This window comes from Labrus bergylta, chromosome 20 (assembly GCF_963930695.1).
Source record: "Labrus bergylta chromosome 20, fLabBer1.1, whole genome shotgun sequence".
Classification (NCBI taxonomy): Eukaryota; Metazoa; Chordata; class Actinopteri; order Labriformes; family Labridae; genus Labrus; species Labrus bergylta.
The window spans coordinates 22781759-22803219 of NC_089214.1; the positions used below are offsets into that span (position 1 = coordinate 22781759).

General features: G+C 39.0%; 2 protein-coding genes and 1 long non-coding RNA gene across 4 annotated transcripts; 2 read left to right on the forward strand and 1 right to left on the reverse strand.

The window, feature by feature from the left end:
* The first annotated feature begins 140 nt into the window (after nt 1-140).
* Nucleotides 141-8232, forward strand: rgs9bp (regulator of G protein signaling 9 binding protein). The gene is made up of 3 exons (XM_020645352.2): nt 141-707; nt 2516-2822; nt 3609-8232. The coding sequence occupies exons 1-3, from the start codon at nt 612-614 to the stop codon at nt 3986-3988; spliced, it is 783 nt and encodes a 260-aa protein (XP_020501008.1). The 5' UTR covers nt 141-611; the 3' UTR covers nt 3989-8232.
* A 318-nt stretch (nt 8233-8550) lies between these two features.
* LOC109992662 (uncharacterized) lies at nt 8551-11340 on the reverse strand. Its single transcript, XR_010664863.1, has 2 exons — nt 8837-11340; nt 8551-8697 (listed from the first exon to the last, which is right to left on the reverse strand). It is a non-coding gene; the product is annotated as an uncharacterized lncRNA (long non-coding RNA).
* A 4991-nt stretch (nt 11341-16331) lies between these two features.
* On the forward strand, nt 16332-21194 carry mcur1 (mitochondrial calcium uniporter regulator 1). Of its 2 annotated transcripts, none has more exons than XM_020645361.3 (9): nt 16332-16677; nt 17690-17806; nt 17896-17999; nt 18493-18594; nt 19132-19173; nt 19275-19346; nt 19764-19817; nt 20007-20121; nt 20260-20508. In XM_020645361.3, exons 1-9 carry the CDS (start codon nt 16434-16436, stop codon nt 20349-20351), a joined length of 942 nt encoding a protein of 313 aa, XP_020501017.1. In that variant the 5' UTR covers nt 16332-16433; the 3' UTR covers nt 20352-20508. The 2 variants fall into 2 exon arrangements, with proteins under 2 accessions (XP_020501017.1, XP_020501018.1); XM_020645362.3 differs by lacking the exon at nt 20260-20508 and adding an exon at nt 20515-21194 and having other exon boundaries at nt 16333-16677.
* The last annotated feature ends 267 nt before the right edge of the window (nt 21195-21461 follow it).

Below are 21461 nucleotides of genomic sequence, written 5' to 3' on the forward strand. Positions count from 1 at the left end.
CTGAACCTCATATCATATCTGGTCAAATGAGGCCGTCCATTACCCAGAGCCTGAGGGGAAGACGCACAAAAGATCTTGGCGGTGCAAAGAAAGCATGTGCCACTTCCCCTCTCTTAAGTGCATCACTATTTAATTATTAGTCTGTAACCAGTACGAGTAATTTATTCTTTCTTTCTTTCGCAGCAGCCTCCTCTCAGTTAAGGGTCATTGTAGCATAGACGGCCAGCTGCTCATCCATCTCTCTGGTGATACTTAATGAGATTAGCTGTTGGTGTAAGCCTGCGTCAGTCCAAAGGGGTCAATCACAGGATTAGCACCTTGCTTAGACTGCTACACTTTCTCCTCTTCACTTTTTTAGACTCTTTCTCTTGTGTTTTATTTTTGAACCCTTAGGAGCATGTTCACCTTTAACTCTACTTTAGTGGCTGGAGTGGGATACGGGGATGCATCATGCTGCTGTGGAGCTGAGTCTATCTCGACCCTGAGCCGGTGAATGAAGCATCTTCCAGGAGGAGGAGAAGAGGAGCAGGGGCAGCCGGGGGAAGTGAAGGGGGCCGGCGGGCCAGAATCTGGTCTGTTGTGTGTCTGAAGACTGTGGACCGGTCCTCCTCATGCCGCTCATAAACAACAAAGTGAGCGATGGATGCACGGTGGGCACGGAGAAGGCTTTGGCTGATGGGAAGGCTCTGGTGGATTCTTTGGTGAAGGTCAGCTGCTCTTTTTATTTGTGCAAAGTCTTTTTAATGCCGATGTAAAACGTTAAAGAAGTTAAAGTCTGTGCTTGGAGACTTTCCTGAAAATCCTTTTCATACTCAAACATTACAGAATTGTCTTTAAACTGGCAGATGCAGAAGGCTGGAAAGATCTCCAATAAAAAAAAAAACATAAGTATATTGCATTAGCAGATATGATAGCTTACATTTTTTAATCTTGTGTTAATATTTATCAGTCAAAACGAACCTAAGACATCACAACATGTTTCCCCCTGCAGCTAAAAGAGCACTCAGTGAAATAACCTTCTTGGTCCGCTGCATCTTTATAACGGCTCCATCACTGAGATAAAGGCACACACTGTTGTTTTGTTTTACTGTAGTTTGACCCATAATCCACTGCAGTATTCGTGCTGTAAATGTTACAAAATGTGATTTAAGATTTATTCTGCAGTGGTTAGTGCCCGCCCCCCATGTATGGAGGCTATAGTCCTCCAAACGGGCGGCCCAGGTTCAACTCCCACCTGTGGCTCCTTTCCTGCATGTCATTCCCCATTCTCTCTCTCCCTGATTTCAGACTCTATCCACTGTCCTATCTCTCCATTAAAGGCACAAAAAAAAGCCAAAAAATACATTTTTAAAGATTTAATCTGAGTGATAAAGTCAAAGTCAAATCATGCACAGGAGAATATAAACTCCATATAAGATGAGCGGCCACAAAAAAAGTAAACTCCTAGTTATTGTCCCGTTTGCTCCTTTAATGTCTGAAATCTGAGTGCACAAGATTATGTTGGTTTATACATAAATAGATCAACGATAATGAGATTATTTAAAGTATTTTTTAAATAAAATAAAGTCTGCAGATCCTCTCATTTTAAGTTTTTCTAACTCTAATATGTGTCTCTAGTCTGTCTACAAACCCCTCAATGATGAGAAAAGTCCATCCTCTCCGTCTTTTACCTGCTCCACTTTTCAGAAAATGTGTGCTCAAACAGGCCGTTTGGAGATTTTCCCTTCATGACATCACAAAGGGCAGTAGCCCCTCCCCCAGGTGGGTGACACTCCCACAGTTAGGTGTTTGTTCTGCCCTCTAAGTCTGCCTTCTTACCGTAAACAATAGGACATGGAGAGAGAAAGACCGAGACAACCAAGCCCTTCCAGAGAGGGGGCGTGGTCAGACACAGCTCATTTACATATTTAAAGGTACAGACACAGAAACAGCCTGTTCTGAGCAGGGCTGAAATAGAGGGGTTTATAGACATGATCAAATACAGGATCAGAGTGGATTTAGAACTAGAAACTTCACACACATGTTTTGAGGAGCTCTGAGACTTACACTGAAGAAGATGAGGAGGACATGTCACCTTTAAGTTGCAGCAATAACTGCTCCCCGCTAAGTCGATCTATCTAAACCCCCAAATATCTAAAAAAAAAGGCCAAACTTTAAGATCCCATAATTATCTTTCAAACTGTAATTCGTGGTAAACTGCAAACTAGATCAGGGACATGTTCACTGACACAACAATGCAAACTTGGAAACTGTCATCACATCTTAAAAAAAGGTGTGGGTTCTGCATCTACATCCTGTTTGTAAAATAATAGTCAGGAGCAAGATGTGTTTGTAAAGCGTCCCTGAGTAAGCAGGAGTGTTCTGCTCCTCCAAGTAATCTCTTCACTCAGATATATATGTCAAGGACACAAGAACACACAATGGCCATATTAACTCCAAGCAGCTCACCATGTGTCTTAGCAGCAACACAGCTTCTCTTGATGAACAGATTTAACTCTTCCCTTTCCTTGCTCAGGTGGTGGCGTGTTACAGACACCTGGCCTCGTGTGTTGGTAGCTGCACAGACAGCTTGCAGCTTCGAGATGAGCTTCGGCAAACGCGAGAAAAGGCTCAGAAGTTAGCCGTGGACATCTGTAGTCACCTGACCTCACACCTCAGAAACAAGAGCCTCCCCGAGGAGCAGCGTAAGGAGATGGAGCTCCTCTGGGTGGCCTTCTCCTCCAGCCTGGAGCTCCTCCACCTCGACATGTGCAAAGTGCTCAACATGGGGGACACCTTCTGTCTGGCTGATGCAAAAACCCTGGTGAAGACCGGCCTCCAAGGTAAGTGTGCAGGAGTTGGCCTGCAATTTTTGCTGGATTCATTCCTACACTTTTGACCATTAGAACAACGGAGATTGTATTGTTGTAAAACAGGGTATGGAAAAGTGTTTCACAATCTTAAAATCTGTTGTGAATCTTTGGAGGTAATATCATAAATATTTAAAGGACCAGTCAGTAAGATGTGTAGAGAGTGAAGAAAGTGACCTGATCTGATCAGACATTAAGGAAACATGCTATGTTGAAGTGCTGGCTTCTCTGACAACAATGCAGCAGCCAGTATGTCCTCCTTCTAACTTTAGATTTTGCTCCTGAATGCTCTGGATTTGTTTGGACCAGAGAAGGTAGGCGTTTTTTTGGGGAGACAGCTCTCTACAATGTTTAGAATTTGGACTGCAGTACCCATTTTAAACACTAGGGCTCAGAGTTACATACTGCTTCTTTAACCCCTGGATGGCTCATTCCACCCACTGACTCAAGCCACTGGAACACTTTTTTTTCAGGAGGTATATTTTCAAGGCACTTTGTCACATATTCATCGTTGTATTTTCAGTTGATAAGGGACATCCCACATGAAGAGTAGACGTTTTCATTGTACCTCTGTCCCATCTTTCTTGCCTGGAAAACAACATAACAGTCTCATCGTATCCCCCTCTCCCCTACCAGATAGACCTTTTTTAAATCCTCTCTCCATCAGGGGATAAAATTGAATGTTTGTTGTTGAAGAGAAGTACTGGTTCTGTTATTTCCCTGCCTTCACTGAACCAAATGTTGATTCTTTTTTTGCAGGAGGAGGCAGCGAGGTGTGCGCTCGGGCTCTCAGCCTGCCGGACCTGAACCAGGCTCAGACCTCCAGCCTCCCTACAGGTCTGGAGGTCCAGGAGCGCGGCAGCATGGAGAAGGAGATCAGCCAGATCGACAACATGATCGAGGACATGGAGATGAAGGTGAACGTGCTGCGCTGGATGGTGGAGCCTCGGGGGCCGAAGCATGTGGAGCAGCTGAGCGGCTCAGACAGCACCTCTCTGGCTCTGACGTCCATCGACGAGGAGCAGCAGGAGGAGCGAAGGCCTCTGTGTCAGCGCAGCCCCGTCTTTGTGGTCTTACTGCTACTGCTGGTTGTTTTAGTGGCAGCGAGTTTATCTGTCAGTATTGTCTTCTTCTCCTGAGCGAAAACTTAACACACACTCTCTATAAACTCAACAGGAACAGGAACTGCCAACAACCCTGTTCTCTGTTAACTCAATAAAAAAAAGGTTTCAGTTTGATAAAGCAGCTACATGATGATTAGAGCATACAAGAATTTGTCTTATTATAATAGAGTGAAACAATGTTTGATTGAAAATAATCCAAACATGCCATGAACTTCAAACTATCTCTGTTGAACATTAAACTCCATGTGGTCAGTAAATCAACTTTAAGAGATTCTCGGAGAGGTAGATTTTCTGTAAGAAGTTCGACCCTTTATGCTCCTTTTGTTCTGGCCTAAGTTCTCCTAAGCAAAGACTCCTTACATTCCTTGAAGCCACTGAGAAGTTTAGGTGTTGCAGCTTTATAGTTTATTTACTGTAATAAGCAGAATATTCATATCCAATGGCTGTAGCTTTCTTTGAGCCATCTCTGTACATATTGTCTGTGATAGGAAGCTGACTGTGTATAAACCAATGAACCTTGATATGACAACGATCTGTCGTCCAATCGTTTTTATTATGAAGCAACAGAAAGAGTACAAAACTCAAACATTTTTACCCTTTTTATTATTTGAATCAAGACATTACAAAAATAATGTTTGAAAGAATTTATTTAGCTTTAAAGATTCTCTGTTTCAGGGTGCTGGTAGCCTAGGGGTTAGTGCGCGCTACGGTTGTAGTCAAGACCTCACTAACCAAGACCAAGAAATAACTAAGACTAGAGTGCTCCGAGACCAAGACAAGACCAAAACATGAAGGGATCGAGACCAAGTCAAGACCAAGACTAAGGCAGGGCGAGACCAAGTCAAGACCAAAGCTGAAAAATCATCATTTACCAGAATCCCACTAATTAACCATTAGCTAATAGTTATTTACTGTTAACAAACAATTAAATTATAGTTAATAATGTTTGATAATGATTTGTAATGCTATAATTTATGTTATGTTAACAGTTTATTGATACACACTGTAGCAGGTTTGACAAGGTTTTAATTTTTGGGGTGCCAGTCAGAGTCAAGTCTGACAAATAATATTTAAATGCAAACAAAAAATAGCCAACCTGCACAAAATAGGACATAAGCAAGAGCCACAAAACAATCAAACAAAACAACAATGCGATTTCAATAATATATATTTTCACAGGTATCAACCACACTGCAAACAAAATGAATGTGCGCACTGTGTGTGCGTGTTTCACAGTCTCTGTTTCTAAATCAAAGTTCACTCCCGTTCCGAAAAAAAATCTGCTCCGGTGTACCCACAACCCACAGTTCAGTCCATTTCAGTTCAATGTTCAAATACAAAACAAAAACTCCGCTCTGGGTTTTACCACGGGCCTCGAAAACAAATAAGGAAACAAACTCCAAAGAAAACCAACGTCTCTCTTCACGGTGCGACAATCAAAACACAAACCTTATAACATTTCATACACTTTATAAAGTGTTTGTTAATGATGACCAAATGATTTATAAACCTTTAAGAGATGGTTTATAAAACATCTATAAACATTACAGAGATACATGGACCAGATATTTGTTCATGGTTTGTAAATATTTTATAAAGCGTCTATTAACATTATTTGGATGGTTATTATAAAGTTGGAACTGAAGATTATAATCCCTTATTAATACTTTGTAAAGCATCTATAAATATGTTTTAGATAGATAATTAATATTTTATCAATGATTAATAATTGGTTTGTTTAGCATCTAAAAGCATTATCCACGCCATGTTTGTGCGTCCCATTAAATGTTTCATAGATGACCTATAGAAGATATTTTTTTTGCACACCAATAACAGTATTGAAAACACTATATTTTACAAACCTTTAAGTTAATGTTGACTAGAAGGAGACCATCAGAAGACTCGGGGGGGAATCGCACCAAGGACCTGCTAAGAGATCACCTGACTGTGATAAAGTGGAATGAATGGCTGGGTAAAAAACAATATAATATTTCTTTTGGATGCCTGCTTGATGATATTGCTAAATGTAGCCTAGGTTTAACTATGACACATTCCTCTATTTTAAAAACACTCCTCTATTTTAAAAACAACATATATGTAGTGGAGGTGTAACTCAAGTTATTGAAAGATAGTTAGAACTCATTTTATGCCTAAAGAAGATGATTGAAACATAACAAATACAATCATATCTAGTTGTCTCATCAAGTCACTACTAAGGGTTAACTTTCTGTTGTTGTCTTTGAGTGATTTGGGTTAGGGTGAGTTTCATGAGTTTGTAAGTGAGCCACTCGGTGAACTCTATTAGTCCGTGGGCCGGCCAATCCAAGTACCAACGCCTTATTTGCTGCATATTTTCCTACAAAAATGAAATCATAGGATGGGTTTAATATGTAGCCAAAAGCCTCTTGTATTCATATGTCATGTGTCATACTACCTCACTGAAATCACAGGGTGCTTCCATGACTATGTACAGAGCGTACTGTAAGACAGAAGTAGTGAAGTTCATGATAGATAAAACATACAGTATATCTCTTAAGATACTTTTCAGAATATAGAAGACCACCAGTCACCACGGCTCAAAACATCAGCATATAGCTCTTTATAGATTCTTCAACTGATTTATATATTTTCATATGCAACTCATGCATGTCTCAGTATTTTGCTGTCTCTATTTTTTTGATTGTATTTTGTCGTAGCTGTCCTGACCTTGTCTGTTTGTTTTCTTGTCATGTATTTGTCCCCAGTTTGTCACGCTATTGCATCTAATAATAAAAAAAAAAAAAATACTTACCTGTGCTTCTGAGTGACTCCCAGTGTTTGCCTAGTGGCTCCTTGTTTCCCTTTTCGGATTTTGAACGTTTTTTTGTCTTTTTGTTTAATTCAATATTTTACTTCCATATCTGCAATTGGGTCCAGTTCCTTGTTTTCCACTTCATGACAGTTTCTTTCCCATGTGTGCAAGGCTTAGTCCTGCCTTGTTGCTGTTCTGCCTTCATGGGCAAACTTTTAAGATGTGCAAGGACCTTTTTATTCCATTTGAACTTCTGTAGCTTTTTCTTTTTGAAAATTCAGCATATGTCCACAAAACACAGGACCCTGCTTAAGATGGAAATGTTTCCCCGTAGTGAGTTAATATTGTGACACTGTCATAGACATGCAATGGACTTTTTTTTTAAATTTCAGAATGATGGTTGTTGTCTTACATTATGACTTGTGACATTTTGATGTATCAAATGATGTACTTTTTTTGTCACACTATTTTGACTTTGGCCTTTTCTCATTTGGCCAACATGACTTTTTATCTCGTAATTTGAACTTGCTTTAGGCCGACCATGTTTTGTTTTCCCATTGTCTATTTCCTATTGTGTCCTAGTTTCAATCTACTGCTTACATGCACTTTCCTAACATCATGTTCCAAACATTAAGCTGGATCCTCTCCTTAAACCACATTGACACATGTATCCTTTATTTGCCATGTAAACATGTCATTGATCATTTTCTCCATTATTTTGCACATTTTAATGCAATTGGTCTGTAATGTCCTGGACTTGTACAATCTTTTTCTTGTAAATTAGAGCTATGCCAGGGGATATTTGTTACAGAAGTTTATTTGTTTTAAATACAAAGAACATCTTTGTGTGTGTTGGAAGGAAACCAGGATTAATACACGAGTAATCATTTCTTTGACTTTGTTGTTAAAAAGAGTTCCTGAAGATTGAATAGACCTTTTTTTGTGTGTTATATGCTATATGAAAAGTTTTCAGGTCTCAGTTTGATTTGAAATGGTTTGTGAAACATTGTCCTGGAGAAATGTCAACTTTCATCAAGTCAAAGATCATTTAAATAACACCCTGTAATTAAAGTGCAGGGATTTCTCATTACATGGAGAACATTTTTACCATAGCTCAAATGAATTGTCATTATTCAAAATGTTGTATTGAAGGAGCAGTGCTGAAAGACAAAATAAATGTGTGACTCTGGTGTGACGAGCCCTCCACACCGTGCTGCTTGTTTATTCTCTGTTACAGGTTCAGGTCAAGGCAGGGTCGTAATCAGGGGATGACCTTGGTCCTCATCCATACAATCCTCTTCTCAGGACAGACCCTCTCTCTCTCACCTTGTTCTCACATTTGATCATTGTAAATAAATGTGGTGTTATTTTGGTAGACCTCGTCTTCGACTCCTGTTTTTGTTGCAGCCTCAGAGCCGGGTTGTAACACTGGAAAGAGTTTCTTCTTTCTTCCATGTTTTGATATCGTTTGACACAATACAGACACAATTACTCTCCACTGTGGATCTTTCTCCAAAAGAAAATCTAAATGTCTTTAAACAGACATTTTGTCAAATATGTACTTGAAATTGGAAATTTGATCAACTCCTCTGTTGGATTTCAGTATTGCATCATATTGGGTATGATAACAGCAGCAAAACATAAACTTCAAATTAAATAATTCAGAGTCAGGATATTAAACATTTTTGAGAAAACCAGTTTTTTCCTTAATAAGGTGATATTATTAAGGATATATAAATGACCCCTACATCAAAATAAAGAGAAAATACCAACAGTTGACAGAAGAGATTATTCATGGCTCTATATTTATTCAGATTTGATTTGCAAACTCTGTTTTTGCAGCTGATTCTAGATGTTGTGCCGACCTCTTGTTGTCTCCAAACTCGTCCGTCTCTTCTTTAAATGGAGTCCTCTGTTTGCTTTGAGGTCTCAGCTGAAACAAACAAACAATACAATGGTTTAGTGGACATACATCACAAATCAAATGAAGTTCATCTAATGTCAGAGAAATGTTCCTCAAAGTGAGCAATGTTTTCTTAAGAATATATTCAGAGCTGTTTTCATGAAGTTACCATTGACACTTGTCTCTCGTCTTTTCTTCTTCTCTCTCGTTGTCGGTCTGTTCATTCAGCCTCATCCTGTCTGTGTCCTCTGTGCTGCTTCCTGTCTCCTCTGTTCTGTTGTTCACGGCTCTTCTTTAGATTTCACCTCCTGTTCCTGAAGAAAAAAAACAAAAAAAAGAATCAAAAAGGATTCCATGCTGAAAACAAAAATTGTGTAGGAATCAAACTCACCTTTTTTAGATCCCACCTGCCCGCTGAGGGAATGAATCAAAGAGACGCTGGGACATTCAATGAACCAAAAAGTTCATTTTGATGAAACAAAATGTAGCTCACATCACATGACCTGATATTATGTGACATCATTAATCATCACATCAGATCACATCACATGACAAGACAACACATCACAACACAACGTAACACACAAAGACACAACAAGACACAACAAAACACAACAAAACAAGACAACACATGACATGAATAACACCACATAACACATAAACACAATATAATATAGAAACATATTATCTGAAAAAAATCAAATAACAACAAAATAGAAGCCAACACATGACGTAATATAACACAACATTACATATTTACACAATAACACAACATCATGTGAAAAAACATAAAATCTGAAAAAATCACATTAATATCCCCTGACTATGTTTTCAAGTTTCCAGTTTTTTATTGTTAAGGCCTTAAGATCCAGAGTTTACCGTATTTGGATGAGAGGAGGAGTCGAAGCGGAGCAGAGGTTACCAACAGAAACGTATCAAAAAGTTATCAGACAGTCTGAGCCTGTTGTTAGTTGATGAGCTGGTGAGGGAGCCTGAACCTGAATCTCAAACAAGAGCTGCGACAATAAATGACAAACACTAAACAAGATTCATGTTCAGTGAGTAAACACACTGCTATGTGCCTACAGCGAGAGCAACCAGAAGTTCATAATAACATGAATAGATGCTGTCACTGTGATATAACTCATTGGTTTGTTGCCTTTTTAAAGCCCGTTGTTACCTGGAGACACAGGTGCATTAGAACCAAATGCCAATACAAGAAGAGGCCAGATAACCAAATAGCCTGGATAAATAGCTAGTAAGCACAATGTTCATGACATTAATGTGGTATGAGACTGAAGTTATCTAAGATGCAAGAGTTCATAAAACAGCTGACTTGCCCCTTACCCACATTCATTTCAAAGGTTAGAGCAGCAGGAGAATGGCAGGTACCAGGAACTAAAAGTAACAGGTTTCTCATCACACAATCCTGATAACCATGCAAGAGTGATTCAAACAATGTAACAAGCCAGGTACATTTAGATTATGTTTCTATCATACTTCATATTCAGGTTTTTTTTCTGATGCGACCATATTTGGACATGAGGAGGAGGAGCTGGAGAGGAGCAGGAAGTTAGCAAATGTCAAGTTATCAGACCAAAAGTCCTTACTTCTTATCAGTTCAGTCGCTGCTCAAACAGCTAGTTTCCAGAATGAGTTTCTGCATTAAGTGATAGAAGGTGATAACATCACAAACACATCACAACCATAGACTGTAACATTGACGTAAACACTGTGATATAACCCTCGCTTTTGTTGCCTTTTGGAAGCGTTTGTTACCTGGAGCCACAGGTGACTTGAGGAGAGGGTGGAGCTGAGGAGGAGCGCTACATGAGAACAACTTTGTGCAGGAGATGTTCAGTATAATGCTGGAGGAGGAGCTGGAGAGGAGCAGAGGTTAGCAAATGCTTCTTTAGCATGTGGCTAATTCATTAGCTGCCTAAAGAAAGTGATAACAGAACATTACATCACAACCATAGATTTGTTAAATGAATAGATGACCCCACTGTAATAGAACTCATTATTTTGTTGCCATGTCAAAGCCTTTTGTTACCTGGAGACGGAGGTGACCATGTTTGAATACAACGGTGGAGCTGAAGAGGAGTGAAGCACTGGCAAAAGCCAAGTTGTACGACCAAACAATGTAACAGTGTTAAAACACAGAACAACACAATATACCAGGTACAGTGAGCAAAGACACTGATACCATGAGCACAGTGTTTAAATTATTCAATGAAATCCTGGGTCTTTCATTTTCACATTTCTGTGATTTTTGGAGGAGAGGAGGAGCTGGTGAGGAGCAAGAAGTTAGACCAAAAGTCAGGACCTCTTATTAATTCATTAGCTGCTAAAACAGCTAGTTTTCTTCACATTATAGAAGAGTTATAACATCACAGCACATCACAACCATAGACCGTTAAAATGGATGTAGCCACTGTGATGTAAACTTTGGTTTGTTGTCTTTTTAAGCCTTTTGTTACCTGGAGCCACAGGTGAACATGTTTTGAGGAGCTGAGGAGCTGAGGAGGAGCGCTATATGTGAACCACGACGTATGCTGGAGATGAATATTATAATGCTGAAATGCATTTTTGAAATTCAACTTTTTCTTCTGTGACCATATTTGGAGGAGAGGGTGGAGCTAAAGAGGAGCGAGATGTTATCAAGTGCCAAGTCATCAGACCATACAGGAAGTGCCCAAAGAGTTAAAGAGAGAAAACTACATCACACATCACAACCTTAGTCTGCAAGAATATCTTATCTAAACTTAACTTAACTTATCTAAACTTATCAAAACTTATCTAAACTTAACTTATCTAAACGTATCTAAGCTTAACTTATCTAAACTTATCTAAACTTAACTTATCTAAACTTAACTTAACTTATCTAAACTTATCTAAACTTAACTTATCGAAACTTATCGAAACTTAACTTATCTTGTTCTATCTTATCATATTCTACCCAACATGGGAGCTTATCTCTAGTGAGGACGCTTCCGTGGAGGCTCTCCTTCCACCCATGCAGCCGGTCTCTTCTGATGATGCCGAACAGAGGAGGAAGAGACGGAGGGAGAGAAGGAGGGGGGTGGAGGGGAGGGAGGGGAGGAGGGGGGTGGAGGGGAGGGAGGGGAGGAGGGAGAGAAGGAGGACGAGAAGGAAGGAGAGGAGGAGGGAGAGAAGGAGGGAGAGAAGGAGGGGGGTGGAGGGGAGGGAGGGGAGGAGGGAGAAAAGGAGGGAGAGGAAGAAGGAGGAGGAAGAGGAGGGAGAGGAGGAGAAAGAGGAGGCAGGGGAGGAGGGGGGAAGGAAGAGGAGGAAGATGAGGAAGAAGAAGAGGAGCTCACTTGAAGGTCAAGGATCAAGCAGTTCGAGGGACAGGCAGGAGGAGAAACAGAAGGGGACCTGGGTGGAGACGGTTCTGGAGAGCTGGCTGCTGCAGGGACCCTCCGCAGGATGAGCCTCAGACTGGTCTGATCCGGGTCGTGGACTGTCCAGTGGGAGCACTAAAGACAGAAACAAACCAACATTTCAACATTCAAAGTCTGAAGTTATTAAGAACATTCAATAAGTGTTCCTTTAAGTCATTCAAACAAACACATTTCTACAAGTATTTGCTGTAATACATATCTGTCAGCCTATATGTTTGTTGTTGGTGTGCTTCACCTATCAAAGATTGATTTTGGATAAAAAATGAATTATCTGAACCAAACTTCTTTCACAGTTTCTTCCACAACACAATATTAATACAAAAAATTGAGGTTTTTAACCAGTAAAAAGATAAGTCAACATAAATATTTAGTTTGTAAAAAGATCATGACAGAAACAGCTGTTAAAATGATCAAGGGTTTAAAGAAAGTTCATATGTAACTTTTGAATATGTTTCATATTTGAGTTTCTATATAGAACTTTAAATAGCCTCTAAATAATAATGTATTTAATAAAACAAGAATTTTACTGAAACTTCAAGTTGTTAAGGATCAGTGATTTACTTTAAGGTTTAAAAAAAGATTTCAATCATTCTTGAGATGAAATACAAACCAACTGATGAGTTCAAAGGAAATAAGTGAATAATTACCTCTGCAGGAGAGGAAGGAGAGCGAGGAGGAGTTACAGGCGGGGACCTCGGTAATGAACCTCCTGAAGAGCCGGCTGAAGACGGGATCCTCCTCAGGATCACCCTCGGGCTGGACCAGTCCGGGTCCTGGACGAGGGTGTAGGCCATCCTGAATCGCTGGTTCGTCTAAAAGACAGAAACAATCCCAAAATGTAAACCTCTGATAAACTGAAGAATATGTTTTCTAAAAAATAAAGTCCTCACATCCTCACACTATAAAGTTATGAACAACAATCAATAATTATTCATTAAATGATTAAAAGTCACATTTCTGTGAGTATTTACAGTAGAAAGTATTTTTTTAATATCTATATATTGTTGGTTTAATGTGTTATTAACGTTTACACTCACATAGATTCATTCAGGATCAAACTTAAAGATCCTGAACCAAACTACTTTCACTGTTTCTTTCTCAACACAACATAAATGAAATCGACTATTTGCGTTTTAAAACAGTTAAAGGTCTGACAGAAAATCATTTAGTTTTTATAAAGATCACGACAGAAGCAGCTGCTAACATGATTATGTTTTAATATTTAATTTATTACATGTTTTCATATCTGTTTGTGATAAAAAGTGAATAGTCTTAAAAACCTCTAAGTCCATGTTATCTTATTGAACTTTAAATAGAAACGATCTAGTTTTATTCAAATCATCAATCTGAGATGATGAATTCAGGAGAAACATTTTCGATGAAGATCTTTAGTGAAGAAATCCTCGAAAATATGAAACTTTTAAACCACTTTGGATATTTTCTGCTGTCTCTGAGTTTGTTTTTGTTCGAATCTATTCATTTTCGTATCTGGTCTATCACCATGGCAACCTGCAGCAGGTTACTATGGAGATTTAAAATGCTGTTTACTTTTTAAATATAGCTAACTTTATTTAAAAGTGTATTTAAGCTACAACATGTACATTAGAAATGAGCTAGGCCTCTCCTAGACCAAAATAACAGAAATAAAGTTCATGAATTAAGACCCTAACGATGAGAAAATAATAAAGGATGTCAATAAACATCTGGGGCAAAGTTAGCCTTCTTTCATTAGTTATTTTTTTGTTGTCTATTTGAACTCGACCTGGTCTGAAGCCTTAAATTAAACTGTGTTACTATTTTCAGTTTGTGTCAAAGGTCTGTCATGTGCTAATGTGAGTTTTAAATGTCATTTAATAAACTTTAATCAATCATCATTTAATCTCAAAGTTACGATCGTGTCGACAGTAAAACAGTTTTATTCAAAGAATCAATCTTACGTCATCCATGTTGACACTCTTGAGCTTCGTGATGATGTTCAGTCGATGTTTGGAGAACAAAAAGTCCTTGATGAAGATCTTTGTTGAAGAAATCCTCCAAAATATCAAACTTTGAAAGCACTGTGAATATTTGCTGCTGTCTCTCACTGAGATTTGTTTCAAAATACTTAATTACTTAATTTTCGAATCGTCTCTTGGCAACCTGGGTTACTATGGAGATTTGAAGTAGCCTACACATTATTCATTTGAATGTAGGCTATTTAAATCTACAATCTACATTTTTTTTAAATATATAAAACTGGAATTTATTTTAAGCCAATTGTTTTTTTTGTCAAATAACTTCCCCCCAAATCTTTTAGTCTTTAAATTGATCTAAAGCCTCACTTAAAGTAAAATGAAAAAGTAACACACCTAAAGTGTTATCTCCTTTACAACAAAAACATACCAAAGTGTTTTTAAAGAGCAAGCACTTAATAGTCTTTGGTTTGTTTAACTACATTATTTAAAAAATGGTAAATGGACTGGACTCACAGCTCTTTTCTAGTCTTCTGACCATGAAAACACTCTGCATGTAGCCTATAACTTTCCCAACAGATTTATTGAGATTTTTTTTTTGCCCATATTAACCCTTCCATGGTTCCAGGTAACCAGTTTTTTTTAAAAAAAATGCAATTTGCAATTTTAGGACATGCAAGGTGACATTATTTTATTTTAAATTCATAATTCTGAAGAAGTTACAGAAATTTCCACCAGAGTGGACATAATGCAACCCTAAAATGCAAAAAATACTTGTATTTATTTATTTTGGAGTGCATTAACTTTTCATCTCATAATTTTGACTTTTTATCTCATCATTTTGATGTAATATGGGCAATAAAAAATTCTCAACAAAGTTTAAATTTTAATATTTTCAACTGGCGGAAATGGGCTTCCATAGCCTGATTGGATTAAATATTCGATTTCACTATGCACTTTTAATCTAAAAATGCTGAAGCAGAGTTACCCTAGAGCAAATCTAACAGGGGGAATCAGATAAAAAGTAATTAACAAAACTCCCAGCGATAACCTCCTTCATAAGTTGGGCAGTATGCTCAGGTCTCAAAATGTATGTAGTCTATCGTGCCGGTTCAAGAACCCCTCACTGCAAACGTAGTAGTCATTCACATTTTGTTTATGAATGGCTTATAAACCATGTATAAAGCAATTGTTAGTTTTATAAACATCAGTTCCAACTTTATAATAACCATCCAAATAATGTTAATAGACACTTTAGAAAATATTTACAAACCATGAACAAATATCTGGTCCATGTATCTCTGTAATGTTTATAGATGTTTTATAAACCATCTCTTAAAGGTTTATAAATCATTTGGTCATCATTAACACTTTATAAAGTGTATGAAATGTTATAATGTGTGCATCAATAAACTGTTAACATAACATAAATTATAGCATTACAAATCATTATCAAACATTATTAACTATAATTTTATTGTTTGTTAACAGTAAATAACTATTAACTAATGGTTAATTAACTATCTATTTACCCTTATTTACCCTTTATAGATGATGGTTATTATATCGTGTTACCTACTAAATTAACAATTATTCTCGTAATGTAACAACTTTAAAGGCTTTCTATGTGATTTTTCACTCTTAAATATAATAGAAATCAAGTATATCCTCTGAAAATAACTCTGTGAGTCATGACTGTCTACAATGGGTGTAACACCCGAGTCCCACTGTCTGTGATGTTTTCAGAGTTTTCAGAGTCCTATCTTCACTTTGTTTACATCGCCCGGACGGCCGGCCGACTCCTCCCCTCGTGTATAAAAGTTGTTTAATTGAGGGACTAGAGAAAAGAAGAATAACATACTGTACTCACTGCTTAACTGTGTTTCTAGATCACGCTCATTTCAGGTAAATTTACATGCAGTGTGAAGATACCAGCATAATAAAGATCGCTAGCATTAGCATGCTAACACAACAATGCAGCGTGAGTTGTTTTGGTTTCATGCTGGTGCTCAAGGGCGACATCTGCTGGATCAAAAAATCACATAAAAGCCTTTAATCACATTTACAATTTTAATCTCCCAAAATTACGGCTTTAATCTCAAAATCGTTTATTTGTTTTCAGTCATGTAACTTTAATTATCCGTTGTAAATACCAATCCATCAATAAATAGTTTAAATTAAACCCGTAATTTGTATTTAATTCGACATGTTTTAGTTCGCTTCCAGCCGCTCAGTTTTATTTTGAAGTGTGACCGGAAGTTTGGATGTGAGCTGTCATTGAATCTAACTTTATTTTGAAACTGGGTGAGCAGTGAAAAGTTGTCCTTCAGCCTCAGTGAGTCTTTAACAGACGGAAGTCGAGTCTCAGTCTGCGGAAAACAAACGTTAAAAAATGACCCTGAAACGGAGCCACTCCCGGTTTAAACTGCTTTCTGTGAAGAATCCACAGAACCGGCTCGATCCGTCTTTATATCACGACATCTCCGTGAAATCACGACCGACCGGGTCGCGTCTGACAGCAGCTGTCAACACATCGCCGGGTCTCCGGTGTGTCGTCACCCCGAGCAGCAACTTCATGGAGCCGATCTGGAGGAAAGGACGAGTGAATGTTTCCGCTGTGGGACAAATTAAGAGAGGTAACTGATGACGTCATAGCAGCGCTCATTTAATCCCGTTAATGAACTGTAATAACCTCAGTGTGTCCTTGTATGTAGTGATGTAAAGACGTAAACAGTGACATATTAATAAAACACTTTATTTAACGACATAAACGTGTCACATAGAGGTCGTGATTATTTACATCAAACTCCTTTTTCCTCTCCAGTCTTCTTCATGTTCATCTGAGTTCTGCAGCTTCTTGTCATCTCCATTATGATGTAAATAATCTGACACCAAGAAAAAATACTGCGTTTTATTTCCGAAGTTTACACGAGTAATATTTGCTGAATATATGCCGAAGAAAAAACGAGTACATTTTTAAATATGAATCACATCATAGCAGAACTTGTTTTATTCAAGTGTGTCTCCCATATTTAGGGAGAGACTTGCAACATTTGGTCGTTTACTATTATATGAGTTCGTAGGAAACCTCCCTAAGGGGCCCCATCTGACAGCACTGTCGTTGCAAAAATTGGACATCAGCCGATATTAGACCTTCATGACTCCTTTCTGTGTCCAGCTCCATATACACTTAAGCCGCTCAGGGTCGGATATTTCCAGAGTGAGACCCTGATGGTCGATCCTCCATGTTTCCAGTAGAAACATTTTCCCTCATCAGTCAGTATTTACACAATATTCCACATCTTTCTGTGTGTCACCACCAGCAGACGTTGTTTGTATGTTTGGGTAACCACGCTTTGAACACACACTCTTTGTGACTGTTGTTGTTCTGGAGATCTTTAGTCCAGTGGTTCTGAACTTTTGGGTCCCGACCCACCAGTTGAGAAACATGATTTAGACGATGCATTCACAAAAAAAAAAACACTTTCATTCTGCGAAAATAAGACGGTCAAATATTTTTTGCATTTTTTTAAATGTTACTGAGCGTCTGATGAAATGTTTTTAGCAATCAGGAAATATTTGTGCAGCTGACCTTCAGGGCCACCGTACTATAGAGACAAATCTCTTAATGATAAGTCCTCTCTTCAGATCTGAGCACCTCCATCACGGCCCGCCAGTACGATCTAAAACCAGGAGTGTCGAAGTGTGAGGCGGGCAGACTGCTGTTCGATACTCACGCGGTGGTTCGACTCTTCGAGGAAAACGGTTTGTCGTCTGTTTACTCTCGCAGCATGAGGCGGTCAATCACAGGCTGATGATTCTTTTTTTTTCTTAACAACATGTTCCCCGAGCAGGCTTCACCACGCAGCAGGCCGAGGTGATGGTTCAAGTTCTGGTGAGGATGACAAGGTCCAACATGGAGGTGATTTACAGCGACATGGTGACCAAAGTGCAGCAGGTGAGACCGGAGGAGGAGGAGGAGGAGGAGGAGGAGGAGGAGGACGTTTGTTAAACTCACATCTCTTTAAGATCTCTGACCAGCAGAACATTAAAACTGCAGCATGTGACCTCATTTCATTAAAATCTTAAAGTTAAAATATCAACATTTGATCATTGCATGACATCAACTATATCAAATGTAAAAGTTTATTTCAAAGTTTTTCTGATCTGCGTCTGTGAGCGCCATGCTTTGTTATTTAGTATTTTGAAGTTCTATCAGGTCTTAAACTGTCGTAAACAGTGATGGACAGAATCGCACCTCGTGGTTGCATATGAGTCTGTGAATTGACAAAACAGAAGCACATCTATTTAACAGTCATTATGAGATCATGAAGCCAAGAGTGGCTCACTCAAAGTAGTAAATACACGATCACATGACAGACACTTCTTATTGTGCAGCTCGTGTAGGTTTGTCGTTAAACGTGTGTGTTGTGTGTGTGTGCGTTTTGCAGGAGATCATGTTGCAGCGTGTCATGTCTCAAATAGCGTCAGTAAAGAAAGAAATGATCATCCTGGAAAAGAGCGAGTTCTCGACTCTACTGGCAGAGAACGAGGTGAGTGATTCAACACCCTGATATAATCCAGATTGTGTGTGTGTGTGTGTGTGTGTGTGTGTGTGTGTGTGTGTGTGTGTGTGTGTGTGTGTGTGTGTGTGTGTGTGTGTGTGTGTGTGTGTGTGTGTGTGTGTGTGTGTGTGTGTGTGTGTGTGTGTGTGTGTGTGTGTGTGTGTGTGTGTGTGTGCCCCTTTAGTCTTCTTGCCTTTTTACAGATTTTCAGAGTCATCGTCTCATAGATTAAATTGATGATTAACTTGATCCAGAGCCTCGTATGACCTCTGTTTGTTCAGGATATTCAATTAATTCACCTGGGGGTCATAAAATCTGTGCAAGGCTGAAGGTCTGATACTGATCCACCGCTCAAACATGGTTATCTGGACACGAACACAAACTGAGCTACAATGATCTTTGCATATAAGATTGATGACCTCCTATGGGAGCCTTTAATGTAGGCGTGTCATACCACCCTCTGTCTGCTGTTCTGTTTAACTTTACAAAGTGTAAACCTTTTTTATATTTGACTATCTCACACAGAAACTAAAGGTGGAGTTGTTGCAGATGAAGATCCAGCTCGCGGTAAGTGTTTAAGTCTTTTTGTGCTATAAGTTTGAAACATTTGGTAAGATGTTTTTAGCAGAAGTTGGATGGTGATTGTTCCTTGTGCATCTCCTCTGCAGGACGTCATGAATAAAGTGCGCTCAGACACGATTCTGGACATGAACCTGGAGAAGAGTCGAGTCAAAGAATTAGTAAGTGTCTAAAGGTGGACGTCCCTGTGATGTTTCACCTTTTATCTGAATGTCTTGGAGGAGTGATGTGGGGATGAAGTGACCCCCCCCCCCCTCTGTATCGTCTTCAGAGGCGTTACAGAGGAGAGACGGGATCAGCTGAGCCAGCGGGGAAGCACAGCGCTGTGTGTGTGTTCATGTCTGACTGTGTGTGTATGTGGAGCGCCCGCTGTCCCGCGCTTCTGCAACGCTGAAATGCAACGTGACCTCACAGACTGAGAGACTAATAGTACGCTGCTACAGAATCAATATAAACAAACAAAGACGTGGTGATAGTGCGGCACCGTCTGAAAGAGAGAAACACTGATTAAAATCCTAACGTCCCGTCCATGGAGCGCTGTGAGGAACACTAAATGAAACCTTTTTTATCTTTTCCAGAAAGCAGATCATGAGAGGAAGCTTCTGGAAACAAGGACTGACATCATGGAAATGGTTTGTATTTGACTTTTTGATTTATTTACGACAAAAGTTTGAGTAGAAATAATAGAAATACAGTTGTTTAGATTTGAGTTTGCAGTGTGAAGTTACTGAGCGGTGAGTAGAGAGCGTGTGTCATCATCGTCTTCAGCAGCGTTTCATGCTGATGATTAAATCATTAAAATCTTGTTGTTTTGTTTGCAGACTGCAGAGCAGGATCGATATTTAACTCAGACCAACATGAAGATCGACACTGAAGTGGCCGGTTTGAAAACCATGTTAGAGTCTCACAAGCTGGACACGATAAAATACCTCGCAGGTAGGACGCCACACTCGGGCGCTGTTGTTTTGGAGAGTTACGTTAACAGAGATGGCGAGCTCCACAACCCAATTTCTTCTTGCTTCCAGCATGTGTGTCTGTGTGACTAAAGGGTCCTGCACTTATGCCCTTTTATAGGCATTAGTGGGCGGTTACCTATGCTAATTAGGAACAACATGCACACGCTTTCAACCCACGAGCGAGAACAAAGTCACTTAAGAACACGTTGAGGAATCTGACGGAGAGTCTTCTTAAGGACAACTTCAGAAAAAAAAAACTTGTGGAAATTCTTAAGAAGATTTTGGTGAACGTGGCCCAAAACTTTTATCCAGAACTTTAAAAAGGATGAAAACAACAGTGAATAACAGCAGCTTTGTTTTGGTTCTGTTTCAGGTTCGGTGTTCACCTGTCTCACCGTGGTTTTGGGTTTCTATCGGATTTGGATGTAAGCTTTATGCAGACTTTGACCTTCTTATAAACTCTGGAAACACTTGAAGTATCAGCTGCATTTGTCTGTGCTGAAGTACGATCATGAAAGGAAAAGTCCCTGAATTACCCCCCCCCCCCCCCCCCCTTGGAGTGGTGGGACAATCACCTGAAGCTGCCTGTTGTTGTTGTTTTTGTTGTTGTTGTTGTTGTTGTTGTTTATGTTTTTGTGTTTTTAGGTCCAATTTTACTCATATGAGATTCTATTGTTCAGACATTAAAACATGAACTTTTATCCAGTTAATATCCAGTCAAGACCACTAACTGAGACCAGAGTGCTCTGAGACTGAGACAAGACCAAGACCAAAACATACCCAAGACCAGAGTGCACTGAGACAAGACCAAGGCAGGGCGAACAGGGACTGATTTTGAGTACTACAACACTCGTGTTTGAAACAGGCGTGAACCTCTTTTAAAAATGTCCTGTAATTATTTATATGGTTTTATTTAAAGCTGAAGATAAAATCAGAGGAAGGATGAGTTAGTGAGATGTTCTCTTATAAACTGAATTTTGATCTTTTCTGTGCTTTGAACAAGTCTTTACCGACTGATCAGCTGACGCTCTCTGAATAAACTTTCAAAAATGATTAACCTTGTGCACAAAGTGTCTGTTTCTCTTTAAAGGGTTAAATGTGTTTTCTTGAACTTTCTGTAATCTCATTAACACACATGTTCATTTACTTTCAAAAATATATCGATCATTTGGTTATCTGAGAAGTAGCATGACGTTTTTGGTGTCTCATAAAATTGTTTTTGCATTCAGTGGAATGATTTATTAGTTAACCTTCAGGGCCACCGTATGTACGATATATTTTAGAAAGAAATTCTCTTGATAAGTGTTTTACATTATTGTT